Source organism: Eucalyptus grandis, chromosome 11 (genome assembly GCF_016545825.1).
Source record: "Eucalyptus grandis isolate ANBG69807.140 chromosome 11, ASM1654582v1, whole genome shotgun sequence".
Lineage (NCBI taxonomy): Eukaryota > Viridiplantae > Streptophyta > Magnoliopsida > Myrtales > Myrtaceae > Eucalyptus > Eucalyptus grandis.
Window position 1 is genome coordinate 27,395,307 of NC_052622.1, and position 14,636 is coordinate 27,409,942.

The following is a 14,636-nucleotide window of genomic DNA, read 5'->3' on the forward strand; positions in this document are numbered from 1 at the left end:
TCCAAGTAAATGCAAATAAAAAATAAATGCACCTATAACTAAATGTTATGCAATTAATTAATTATTGATAAAATTAAACCCTAATTTTTTAATTGCGATAAATGACTAAACGGACCGTCAAAATCTAGGTGTCAACAGTCCTAAACTTAAGGATGTCATAACCAAATTGCGTGCCCCGACGACAATTTTAGGTACCATTTATGGAAACGACTAGTTGCACTTTTCGACGAAGGCTTAGGACTCGATTGAGTCAACTCAAATGTGGTTCGCTAAAGATGACCATGGGATTAGGTTTTAGGCGAACTTGGACAAGATGATCACACCTAATTGCGGATGCACGGACCATTCATCCAAAAGGTTCATTGATCTCAATGCTTTTTATTCGACAATTAAAATTACCCCTCTTTTATTTTTTTTCAAAGGAGTTCTTCAACTTTTCAAAAATAGTGCTACTTGATTTTCCTAGATTGGTCCGATAACAAAAGATACGTTTATTTCGCGGAAACGAATGATTCAATTTTTTTTTTTCAAAAATAATCATTTGAATCATTTCAAAAAATGAATGAATGAATGAAAAGTATTTTTATCATTGACAAAAAATTTTAAATGTAAATTGCTACCGATAATAAAATATTTTTCATTGATTAATTATTTCAAGTGATACGAACGCCGACATATTATTGTGCACTCATGACCACCCACTCATGGCCATGGCCATGGCCGTGAGCTCTATAACTCAAGTGGTCATGATCATGAGCATCAAGCTCGAGTGAATATTGTGACTGTGAACCCCAGGCTTGAGCTTGAGCAGCCACTATCGCTATGAGCTAGAGAATCGGTAACCATGGCCACAACGAACTCAAAGTTCAAGTGTTCATGGTCGTGTGCTCCGGATCTCATGTCTATGGCTGCGAGCCCTGAGCTCTAATGACTTGAACCGCGACCACGAACTCCACATTGACAAGCTCCAAATTTAGCAATGGAAGCCACAAGCTCAAGTTCCAATGGCCTAGTTGCCGTGAGCTTAGGGCTTGAGCTCACGGCCATGGTAGCGGTGATGGGCAATCGCAACATGATACGTGTATTCTAACATTCATGTCAGTACAAATTTAACTACAAAAGAAGAGGCATGATCGAATCACTAACGACAACACTTTTTAAAAAGTATGGGGATATTTTTTTTGTTAAAAAAGGGTAGGACGAATTTGAGTTTCCGTGTCAAAAATCGAGGGATCGCCGATAACCTTAAATCAATCAAAATAACTCATTTCAGTGCACCGAAAAGCCCGGTATGGACATTTTTTTCTGGTCATTATTTGCACATTTAGCATTTGGCTGCAAATATACAAGAGAATGCCACGTTTCCTAAGAATTCTTACCAAAATTTCCTTTCTAAATGACATAGCAACTATCAATGCATTAAATCATTGGTGAAATCTGGCAGAAGCCCAACTTTTTGCATCCAAGACAAAATAACAGAACCTTACAATGACACGACCTTTCGAACGATGTCAAAGAAACACACGTAGGTGATTGGTGATTGAGAGAGAGAGAGAGGAAACAAGCACGACGTGTCCGGTTAGAAGAGGTAGTGAGCATTTCACAGCTGGTCCTCCCAAGTGCATTAACATCGTGCATATCGATATCGAAATGGACTAAAACTAAGAACACTAAATAATAAACGAATTACTTGTCAAAGTACGTTTTCTTCTCCTTTCAATATAATTAATTATAGTGAATTGGAGATTGGCTTAAAGATATGAATGACGGTATTAATTTCAGCAACAAGAGAGGAGAAAAATTAGATTAGGCATTAGTACCTCACCCAAGTCATTAGCTAGTTGCCATTGCAATTGGTCAAGAAGCTACAATGTTACAATGCTTTATAATAAGTAAATTTACGGGACAGGAGATGAGCTACAGAAGGCCAACAAAACATCTTCCCGTTTGTTACAATCAACCCTAACAAGATCACCTAGACAAACTCCTCTACCAACTCACCAAACTCAAATTTCCCATTGCAGCACTCCACGGCGTTCAACACCTCCCGAAAAGCCGGCACGCTGCACGGTACCGTGAGGCCGTTCCTTTGCTCGAACCCGAACTCCTTGCGCGCCTTCTCGAGCAGCATCTTGAAGAGCGGGTGACACAGGAACTCGGTCGGCACGAGGAACCGTTGCCTCTCTTCCCCGACGTAGACTGCGAAGCACCCCGTCGGGGTCGTCAACGATGGGGAAGATGGCAAGCATTCCCCGCTGTAGCGCTCCCTAAGCAACACCTCTTGCGACTGGTGGTCCTGGTCGGCCGATAGGGCTCTCTCCTTCGCCCTCTTCGCTAGCTTCTTCAAAGAAACTATCTTCTTTCCCATGATGTGCGAAACTATCTTCTTCCCCATGATGTGCTTGATTTCTAATGTTCGAGAGGAATTGGAGATGAGAAAGATGAAGATGGAGAGAAATTAGAAGCCAGGAAGATCGATGCTACATTGGTGACTTTCAGTGGAGTGCTTGGAGGGGCACATATGGCGGTTTGGGGAGGATTTGTAGGAAATGTTCTTGCATGATGAGGGGATATCTTCGAAATTAATGATGAGATGAGTTTTGATTTCGGCCTTTTTCACTTTAAAATGGTACGGAACGTATGATTGATTCTTTAGGGATGGAAGATCAGTCAGTTTTCTTTGTTTTTATTAGGTTGTCCTGATTTGGATTATTATATAGGATTGAGAACATTAAAAAAAATGTTACAAATTGACATCAGAAAATATAATAGATGATGATAGTGACGGGGGGGCAAGAAATCAGAAAACAAGGGGGTTTGTTTATACCGCATTATTGTGCGATGATGCTATGTTGGTAGGCCTCGAAGTTCTCTCTCGAGCTTTGAATACATCCTACCGATGTAACTTGTAAGGGTAAACGAAGATCCGATCGGCATCATGATTAATTTTTTTTAAAGATGTGTTGTAGTTATTTAATGTAACAGAATAGACAAATTGTTGTTAAGACCACATTCGCGTGTCTTTTAATGGCTAAAACTTTTGGGATGAACTTTATGGGTATGAGAGCCGATACTAATGGTCTTAGAGTCCACGCAAACTCGAATTTATTCGTTAATAGTGGTGATCTAGTTCCTAAACAATCCTCAATTGATAGTAGGGTGTTGCCCGAGCTGAGTTTTGCTTGTCTCATCTTCATGTGACAGCATCGCCCTGAACACCAACGCCCATGGTCGGCCAATTCTATCTCCCCCCTAGACAATTGAACCGAGTTTTGCTCCTCCACACCGTTGAAGCAGCTCTTGACATCCTCAACATCAAAAGCACGCCATTGATTGACAAAATGGCTATAAAAATTGCTCTTCGAGTCACATAAGGGTGAGTAATTCTAAAGTGGGAAGGTTCTTGACTTAGTGCTTGAAACCTACCCTTAATTCTCAATTTTTGGAACTTAAAACCTATCTTGTAGTAGACCTTAGAACCGATCATGTTGGTTCGGTCTAGTCAATTTCCTTTTCTTTTTCTTTTCTTATTTCTTGAGAGGACAAACTTTATCCTCCTATTTATAGTTCATACAAATGACAATTACAACAAAATAATAGAATAACGAAACAACAAGAAGTATTGTACAAAACAAACATAAATATAAAGCAATTAAGAAGTGTCCAACTCAGCTCATAGTCAAGCAAAACGAAAGTTCAAGCAAGAAATTTACATCAAGGAACTATGAAAAAGTGGGCTAAGCAAAGCAGAGAGTGAGAAAGAGGAACGAAAGACAGAGGCGGCAATAGCAGGGATACATGATACAAGGTAAAACTAGAAAGACAGAATTAGGGATCATTGGTCCAGTTCTCCAATTCAGTCCACTTTGGCACTCAAATTCGAGCATTGAACCGGTTATAGCTGGTTCCAAAAATTTGATCGGACCAAAGACGGTCAGGTTGGGTAGGGCCGGTCTACTCCACTTCCAAGATTTACCCTAAATTTTTGCTGACCTCTAGGTGCCATATGTTAATTTACTGCTCTTAATCAATCATTTTCTTTTGCATTTACATACAAATTACGAAATTCGCGCTGAAATCGTTATGGGGACATCGGTTTGGGAATCAAATTTGTCAAAATAATACAGGCTGCTACTGAAATTTTCTGCCCAAGTTGATACGGTCAAAAAGAATATCACATCTTTGGGTCTCACCAGAAGAATATTCCTTAACCTAGAGCTGCAGCTGGGTCTAATTTTCTAAATCATATAGTTAATACACGACGAAAATGCCTCGGGCCGGACAAAAAATTTTGAATGGTTTTGGTCACGGTGGGTGTGCGCTTATCATATTCCATCGATATCTGCAACAATTAAGAAACATTTTTTCCCGCAAGCTAGTGCTGACCCATCATTTAGACTCAGTTTCCAGTTGATGAAGAATCGTCAACACCCCCAACTCCCTAAGAGTCCGCAACGTGTTAGGAACGAAGAGAAAGAGCATCTCTCTCCATAATAATTCGAGAAGGTCGGCACTGTAGAGAGAGAGAGAGTATAGTTGTAAGAAGGGGGACGAACGTACAGGAAGAAGAAGACAAGGTGAGGTTGGAGAAGCAGCCATTAGGTGGCGTGGACAGAGGGCGATACGACCAAAGCGAAACTTGGTCACCCAAGAAAGAGAAAATATAAATGAAAAGGCGAGGAAGAAGTAATTCTGCCCTCTTCACTTTGCATCGTTTGATCTTCAACTCTACTAGTATTATGTTATATCTGCAACCCTAATCTACTTGATTAAAATGACTAAAACACCTTCCTTAAAAAAAAATGACGTTCAAAACCCCGAACCCTAAATTCTGAACTTATTCTAAGCTTGCTACTAAACTTGGACGCCCCCAAGCACCGCCGCATTGCCTCGAGACGCAGCCTTTGGCAGCATGGTTGTGAGTATATCTGAGCGCGCACGCCCAGGCTCGACAAAGCCGTCATGGTTGTCACTTGTCACTGCTTCATTACATGATCATGAACCCGGGAGTGGGGTGGGGAGCCATTGGTCGGGGGCAAAGGCGATGACGAGGAGGAGGAGGTGCTGTGGTGTCTGATAGGGTTAGTGTTAGGGTTATGTGAGTCAGAGGTCATTTTTGAAAGATTTAAAGGCAACAAAAACGATGACCATGAGGAGTTGCCATGGTGTTAGATTTAGGGGTGTCAAAAACTGAACCGAACCGAACCGAATTTTTTTTATCAGTTCGATTTTTATCGGTCAACCAAACCGAACCAAACCAACAAACCGATAAGAGTTTATTTCTTGGAAACAAAAAATATACACAACAAAAAAAATAAAATAAAAATATGCAAAAACCAAAAACTGAAAAACCGAACTGAATCGACCAAAATTTGGTTCGGTTCGGTTCGGAATTTTTCCTCACAGTTGGTTTGGTTCGGTTCAGTTCGATTTATAAAAAACCGAACCGAACCGAACCGAACCGTTGACACCCCTAGTTAGATTGGGACTAGTGGTATGGTTATGTGAGTTGAGGGTCATTTTAAAAAAACTTTGTGAAATCATTATCAATTATTCTAAAAACTTAAGTTATCAAGTAAATGCGTTGTTTAATATTCAAAATTCTAGCACTCCTCCTCTAGTGTAAACTAGACTTTGACCTAAATATATGAGTGAAAATATATAATTAGAAGGGCCAATAAACAATTTGTTGAGATTTGAACACATAGCCTCAAGCTCGGATACCACAAAAAATTTTCTAAGACTGCTTCCTATAGTTATTAAAGTTTAACCTATAAGAGAAAGACTTGGCTTAATATTTAAATATTCAAACAATTTTTGAGATGAGGGTGAGAAAAAAGGGCAGGATTTTTCTGGAAAGAGAAGTGGCCATCTTGTAAGTAGATGTATAAACGAGACTACAAGGTTGTAGATTTAGGGCCTATTTGTTAAGGGTGCATTTGATAGCCAATTTGTTCTTGGAAACAATTATTAATCAAAAATGCTTTTTTTAATTATATTCACGGGAACAATTTCTGAGTTTTTGAAGGCGCTTGTTAATTGCCTAAAATTTTTATCCTCGAAATAGAAATGTATTTGATAGGATTTTAATTTTTTTGTTTCTTTTAATTTTTTAATACTTTTGTCATATTTTTCTTATTTTCCTCTCTTATTTTTCTTTTTCATTTTCTCTTCTTCTTCCTCCTTCCTCCTTCTTTGTGGTCAGCAACCGGTTTGGTGAGGTCTAGTGAGCTCGCTTGGCCACCATGAGCCCCGGCCTCGCAAATTTGGGAGAGGTTGAGCCTCACTTGGCCACTAGCAAGGCTCGACCTCGCCCAAGCGGCATGAGGTCAACCTTGCCTTGGCCTATTGAGGCTTAGCCTCACATCAACCTTGCCTAGCCATTTGGCGAGGCTCGCCTAGATCTACAAGTTCGAAGTTCGCAGTGGCCAGGCGAGCCTCTAGCAAGCTTGTTAGATCTCGCCTAGTCGATTGCCATCCACCATTGATGGCTGCTGCTGTGGCCAGTGACTAGTTGGGAGGAAGAAGAAGAGAGAAGAAAAAAAAGAAAAAATTAGGCTTGATTCTGACATTATTCTTAGGAATAAAAAGTAACTTTTTATACTTCTTAACTATGTTCTAAATCTATTATCGGGGACAAAAACCCCGATTTTTGTTCATGAGAACAAAAATTTACCAAATTTTTTTTTTTTTTTTTTATTCTACGGAACAAAAAGAATATAATCAAATACTATTGAGAGTGTTACCAAACATAACTGGCCAATTAATGATTGATCCTTCTTCTACTTTTTTTTTAAAAAAAATTCTAGCAACAAAAAAAGAATAGAAATTCATTTTGTAACTTAATAGTTCATCAGAACAAATTTGTTCCAAAAAATAGATTTGAAACAGAATTAAGAAGTAGAAAATGTTGCTTCTTTGTTTTCGGGGAATAATTTCAAAATCAAGCCAAATTTTCTTTTCTTTTCTTTTCCTTTTCTTCTTTTCTCTTCTTCTTCCTCGTTGTAGGTCACCGGTCATGACGATGGCCGATGATCAGCTGGGCAAGCTTGCCTGGCCACTTGCAAGGTTGGACCTCGCTCTAGCCTGGCAAGGGTCGGCCTTGCGTTGGTTAGGCTCAACCTTGCCCAAATCTAGCCAACCTTGCTAGGCATCGCCGCTAGCCACCGCGAGACTCGGCCTAGTCAAGCCAGGGCAAGGCCGTCCTAGTGCCAATTGGGCGAGGTCAAGCCTTGCCAATGGCTAGGCAAGCTTCCCTAGCCACCGGTGAGGCTCTAGTGAGCCTCATTAGACCTTGCTTTGGCCTTGGGAGACTTTGGTGAGGTCACTAGTGTTGGAGAAATCTATCTAGAATGTTTTGAAGCTAACAAAATGTTTCTATCAGTCTAGTCTGGAAGCTGTGCAGACCCTTGTACTTAGAGTTTGAAAACTTTCAGATCACCAGACTCAGCACACAAGACTCAAGACTCAAGACTATTCTCATTGACATTTTCTAATCCAGTGACGAAGTCGATCCAGAGCTAAAGTGTTTGGTTAAGGATTTGGTCTTATCGACTAGAGAAGATCTCTTGGCTGGATTTGATACAACGGATTAATTATTCGAAATCAAGATCGTTTTAAGATCCGATGATTGACGAAATATTCTTGAAAGGTTCTATTCTTGGAAACCAAGATCCTGATTGTATGGGTGAACATGATTGATGGGCTATCGACATGTTCCTTTAAATAGCTCGAATGATCTTCTTAATTGATTCTGTCCAACGGGAAGATTGGAATAATTCCTTTGGTAAGTGCCAACGGGTATGATGGCATAAAGGAGTATAAAAAGAAGATGTTCCAGTTATTCTAGTAAGTGCTCCATAGAGAAATTCCAGAGTTTGAAGCTCATTGATTATTAGTCAATTCATATTGAGCGAAACTGTACACACAAAGAGAGTCTATACTTAGTGATACATTGAGAAAGTGTGGTAGATCTTCTACACCAAGAAATCAAGGAAGAACAAGTCTTTGTAATATTTCTTTGTTCATAGTGGAATCCACCGATGTGGGCTGTCAATGTAAGAAGAGTGGACGTAGGCTTGAAATAAGCCGAACCACTATAAACCTCGTGTTCAATTTTCTCTTCCCTACTCTCAGTCTTACTTTGATCGTTGTTTGTTTATTAACGAGGAAAAATTGTCTCATTTCTATCAACTGTCTAGTATTGTGCGATTATCATTAGAAATTACTCGATATACCTATTCACCCCCCCTCTAGGTACTTATACTAGCCATATCAACTAGACCTCACCTAGCTGATCGCCGACCACTATGGCCAGTGATAGACTAGAGAACAAGAAGAAGGATAGGAAAAAAAAAAAGAAAAATATAATAAAAGCATTAAAAATTAAAATAAACTCTAATTCGCACAAGAATTTGAGATTTTACCAATTGCATTCTATCCCGAAAATGGAAATTTTCGATAATTACTAAACGTCTTCAAATGCTCATAAAATCGTCATTGGAATAAAATAAAAAAGAATAATTTCTATGTATAAATTGTTCGCAAAAACATAATGATTACCAAACGCATCTTTAGAAATAGATCTTTAGAAATAGAAGATGATTTCAAAATTCTCCTTAGAGTTCATTCACGTATGTTGATGTGAGAATTTCATTAGATCCGGTAAACACCATCGTCGAATCGAGCTGATCGAAGGAACCATGTGACATCATCATCTTGTCTTGACCAGTCTAAACTTATCACACTGCTGGGGTGGAGACGTATGGAGTGCCCAAACCTCGCACCGAGTCCTAATCGTCTCCGTCACGGAGAGGGCGTGAAGACGAAGGAGCTGATGTGAATCGGACATTAACAGTAAGGCGTGGATAGAAAATTGAGCAGGCTAAAGATCGGCATCGACGTGCGATTGGGTACAGAGGACGTACATCGCCACGTCCACGGACCCATTTTCGCCATCCTACATCTTTCTCAAGAGCTCTCTTTTTGTTTTGTTTTTTGTTTTTTTTTTTTTTTTTTTTTTTTTTTTTTTTTTTTATTGTCTGCTGATATGTATATGGATGTGTAGTCGAATGAAAGAGCAAATGCCGCTTTAGTGTGTCCTTCCTATATCTATCGCCATGATACTAACATCCCGAGATTTTAGAATTGTGGCCAAACAAGCGAATACTTTTTTTGGATTACCCCATATCAATTGTGAAAGCAGCAATTTGTCATTTATAAAATGTAAGGAAAGTCTGACTTTTGAACTCACTTTTAAGATGAGAGAAGTTTAAGATCAATTTATATTGGTGTCAAAGTTCAGGTTGCTAACAAATTTGGACCCAACAATAACATGGGTGACATACGGGTTGTTAACACTAGTATAATTCATTCTAATTTACTGTACACTTAAAAATAAGTAGGTAAATTGAAATTCGAGAAAATTATTCAAAAAGTCATGAACTTATTGTACAGTGGTTAATTCATTGATAAACTTTTCAATAAGGCAAATTTGGTCTCAAACCTTTTGATGGTTTTCCTATGTAATCATTCGGAAACCACTAATGCGATGATTTAATTAGCAATGGTCACCTTATGTGATATAGCTAGCCCTAACATGAAAGATTTTCACAAATTTTTAAAAAATTTCTGATCTTTTCTAATTTTCTTAATTTCCCTCTACATTTTACCAAGGCCTTGGCGATGGCCGGCGAGTCGTTGACATAGGCGAATGAGCTCAAATTTGGCAAGGGTGTCGTGGCCCTCGCTTGCCTTGTGGTATCAAATTGAAAAATTGCTGAGAATTTGTTGATAAATCCTTATCTCCGTCAATCAATTGTTAAGATTTGTTGACGTGCCAAGCCAAGCACCGTACGAGATGAATGATCTACATCCACTTTTTAAGGCCTTACTTGAGTCTGAATTGGTTTATGGAAGTCATTGTGGTATTTGACTCAACAATTGCGACTGATTTCAGAGCAAAATTAGGTCTCTCACCAAATTTGGGCATTAATTCATCCAAGAAAATTATGAATTTACTCAATCCAGATTAGGTACTTCATATTAATCACATTCTTGAGTAAGGCAATATTTTTTCAGTTGGCAACTCGATCATCCCATCATTAAAAGTCCTCGTGCCTTCCTGCAAGGTACTGTTTATAATCGTAATATTGCAATAGATTTACGTGACATGTCAATCGAGTGATATTTTCAATTGGGATAAAAAAGAAACATCTTACCACTCCTCCACCCCCCAAAAAAAAAAAAATTCTAAATCGTATCTAATTTTCTAAAATATTCGTTTAAGATACAACAAGAATGTCTTCGGCTGGACCAAACTTTGCGAATGGCGGTTGGTCACGGCGGGTGTGCGCTGACCATGGTCAATCAATACCTTCGCTGCAGCAATGAAGAAACTTGTTAAATTGCAAGAAAGTTGCTGATGCACGACTCGGTTTTTTCAGTTGATGAAGAATCGTCGAAACACCAACTCCCCAGGTCTCCATGACGTGTTGGGAACGAAGAGAAAGAGCCTCTCTGACCATCATAGTTCGAGAAGGCCGGCACCGTAGCGAGAGAGAGAGAGAGAGAGAATAGTTGAAGAAGTGGGACGAACGTGCGCGAAGAAGAAGAAGACGACAAAGCGAGGTTGCGGAAGGTGGTCGGGGCGAGAGAGAATAGTTGAAGAAGTGGGACGAACGCACGCGAAGAAGAAGAAGAAGAAGAAGACAAAGCGAGGTTGCGGAAGGGGGTGGGAGCGGGAAGGATACGACCAAAGCTCAGCCACCCAAGCAAGGAGAAGTATAAATTAGGAGTGGAGGAAAGATTGTCTATCTTTTAGATTTTCTAGTATTATGTTATATTAGTGGCCCTAATCCACACGACTACAGCGGCTAGAATTGTTAAGGCTGTCCCACATTGACTATAGAATGGGTTGGCAGTCGATTTATAAGTGTGAGAGAAGTCTCCTTCTTTGAGCTAGCTTTTTGCATAAAAGAAGTCCAAGACCACCAAATGCTACTATCATAATGACTCAAGAGAGTTAAAGGTTATTATGCCTCTAAACCAGGCCCGATAGGGGTCTGTCCCATACCAATAGTGGAAGAAGACTCAAGTGTGAGAGAAAGACAGAAAGTCTCACTCTTTAAGTTAGTTTTTTAGGGTAAGAGAGACTACGGTAATAAGATAGATGCCGAAAATCCTAATCCCTGGATCATCTTGATATCTCAAGCCTCATCCGCAAGCTGGCTATTGACCTTCGGCGATCCCAAGCGTCACCATGTTGCCTCCAACCATTTCCTTAAGATTTTTTTTTTAATAAACTCAGAATCATACCAAGTCCGGGTTATAAAGTCGTAGTTCTAGAATTAGTAGACGATTTTGATGTTCAGCCTAGAGTTCATTGCGTGTGTTGATGTGATAATTTTCATTAGATCCAGTCAACACCGTCGCCGAATTTGAATGTATCCGAGTAATCGCGACACTTTGCATTTTTTTCTTGGCCGGCCCTATGATTTCATCACGTAGAGGGCTTGAAGACGAAGGAGCTCGATGTGACTCGGACATCAACGTCGGGCGTGGATGGAAAATTGAGGATGGCTAGCGATCAGCATCGACGTGCAACCGGGTACGCAGGCCGTACATCCCCGGACAAATTATCGCCATCCTCCATCTTCTTGAGAGCTCTCTTTTGTTTTCTTTAATGCTTGCTGATAGGTATTTCGATGTTTCTAGTCAAATGAAAGTACAGAATTCCAGCCAATGCCGCTTTATCGTGTCCTAGACTAGACGATGTTTTTGTGGGGAGAGCCTAAGAAAGCATGCTCGCCAATTAAATGGCCATGATACTGACATCTCGAGATTCTAGGATCGTGACCTAACGCACTGGTGTAGCGCGCTGTGACTCTATCGCTCGCCAAACTCATGTTATTTATGATTTAATTGACATACGGAACATCTTGTGATTATAATTTAGTAATTTCGATGTCCTTTCAATTAATCCATCATCCTATAATTAGATTGGAAAAATTTGCTGTAAAATGAAGTAGGTCGTTAGATCAAGATTAATGCTAGTGAATCTTCTAAAAGGAGTTTGGAAAATGCAAAAGTAGGGGCCCTTTCTTAAATAAAAGGGCTATTATTACCATAGGAATTACTTCAACTTTCCATCATTGTTCAATATGATTCCTGATTTTTTTTTTCAATATAATTTTTGAACTTCTTAAGATCGACCGAATACAATGCTGCTTTTCCACACTACTTGCCATTGTCGTTGTTCGTGTTCATAAATCAAGTTAGCTTCATGTGAATGCTAGCATGGACAAAAAAACAATCAACGGACACATCAACTAATCGGTGTTAGCTTTATTATGATGGAAGGATCACATCAATTCAACTTCGAAAGTTAGGAGATAAGATTGAAAGAATTTTAGGCCCAAATTAAGTAAAATATAAGAGTTCAAGGACCTTCCATACATGTCATCACCGCAGGCTTGGGTTGAAGGGTTCCGCCAGATGTATTAGAATCTGCACTTCTCTCAAAACGAAACTTTAGGTCACTTTTAAGAGGTGAAGATTCTTTGCTTGGCACAATGCTTCCCTTGATATTTTGACAAATTTCAACTATCGATAAATTTTAATTCTCGTCTATGGATAGTTGAGATTTATTGATGTACCGAAGAGAGCACCCATGAGATAAAAAAATCTATATTCATTTTTAAAGGCCCTGATTGAGTCGACAGTGGGGTTATCGAAAAGTTATCGTTGAATTAGATTAAAAAATTGCAAATGATTTCAAAGTGGAATAGAGCCCTCACTAGATGTGAAAGAAGGCAAAGAGAAGAAGGAAGGATGCGGGGAGAGCGATGTAGAAAGAATTTTTGTTGTATTCTTTCGATATATCATTGAATGTACAAATCACTTGATATATAAAACAAGTTGTATTCTGTGCAAGGAAGTAAATGATCTAAAGTATCAATCTAGATTTAAACCTGATATTTAATTGTCATATATACACAAAACGTGACCAATCAAAGATATCGGACAATCCGCATATCTTCCAGACAATCCACATATCTTCCAACACTCCCCCTCAAGTTGGTGGCTCGTAGATGTCCAAGACACCTAGCTTGCTTAGTAGATATGCGTGTTGTCTCTGACATAGGGGCTTGGTGAACATGTCTGCTAGCTGTTCCGTTGTCCCGATTCCTCTTGTCTCAATTACTCCTTCTTGGATCTTTTCCCGTGTGAAGTGACAACCCACTTCTATATGCTTGTTTTTTCATGCACTATAGGATTATATGCAAGTTTAAGAGCTGCATCATTATCACAATACAGTTTCATGGATCCACGCACTTCTACTCCAAGATCCTTAAGTAATCCTCGTATCCAAACTATCTGACAAGTGGCCTTGGCCATAGCTCGATATTCTGCTTCGGCTGAGAATAAAGACACAGTGGCCTGTTTCTTGGTCTTCCAAGAAAGTAGACATTCTCCAAATTTAATACAATATCCAATGACAGATCTTCGACTAATAGGACATGTTGCATAGTCTGCATCACAATATGCTGTCATCCCCATGTCACATATTTTAGATAAAAAAAATCCCAAGTCTTGGACATTTCTTCAGATATTTCACAACCTTTAAGGCTGCATCCAAATGAGAATGCTTTGGCTGGTGTATGAACTGGCTAAGTGTCTAAACCGCATATGAGATATCAGGTCTAGTCACTGTCAGATATATAAGTTTCCCAACAAGTCTTTGATAGCCTGTCGAATCTCTGAGAACAGGATCATCATCTCGTGATATCCCTTTATCATAGTCTGCAGTGGTCAACTTAGTGTTCTGCTCTATGGGAATTACAGCTGGCTTGCATCCTGATAGGCCTGCTTTTGATATGATCTCTAATATGAACTTCCGCTGACTAAGGGAAATTCCTTTCTCAGATCGTGCAATTTTGATTCCAAGGAAATATTTTGGTGCTCCTAAGTCTTTAATGTGGAAGGTGGCATGCAAATATTCCTTGAAATCTTTTATGGATGCTCTATCATTTCCCATAACAAGTATGTCATCGACGTAAATCATTAAATAGATAGATGACATACCTTTAACTCTGGAGAATAGAGCATAATCGTGCTTGGATTGCTTGAAGCCTGCTGTTGTAAGAGTGTTGGCAAATTTAGCGTACCATTGTCTGGATGCCTGTTTTAATCCATAAAGGGATTTACAGAGACGACATACCTTATTCTCCCCCTATCTCTATATGCCTTGAGGAATATCCATGTAGACCTCTTCATCTAAATCACCGTGGAGGAAGGCATTATGGACATCCATCTGGTGTAAATGCCAGTCTTTAATGGCGGCGACAACTAAGAATGAACGTACTGTAACGTCTTTGGCCACTGTAGAGAACGTTTCGTGATAGTCAAAACCTTCTCTTTGGGTGAACCCTTTTGCTACCAATCTTACCTTGTACCGTTCAATAGAGCCATAAGCACGATGCTTGATTTTGTAGACCCATTTTCATCCAATTGGTTTGTGATGTGATGGTAATGGGATAAGATCCCATGTTTGATTATCAGTGAGTGCCTTCAATTCTGCCTTCATGGCTTCTTGCCATTTTGGATTAGTGGAGGCTTCATCATAATTGGATGGT

At 39.5% G+C, this 14,636-nt stretch overlaps 1 protein-coding gene across 1 annotated transcript; it reads right to left on the reverse strand.

Annotated features, from left to right (window-relative positions):
- Positions 1-1,852: 1,852 nt before the first annotated feature.
- Positions 1,853-2,569, reverse strand: LOC104426042 (auxin-responsive protein SAUR50). Its single transcript, XM_010038964.2, has one exon. The coding sequence runs from the start codon at positions 2,393-2,395 to the stop codon at positions 1,976-1,978; it is 420 nt and encodes a 139-aa protein (XP_010037266.2). The 5' UTR covers positions 2,396-2,569; the 3' UTR covers positions 1,853-1,975.
- Positions 2,570-14,636: the final 12,067 nt, after the last annotated feature.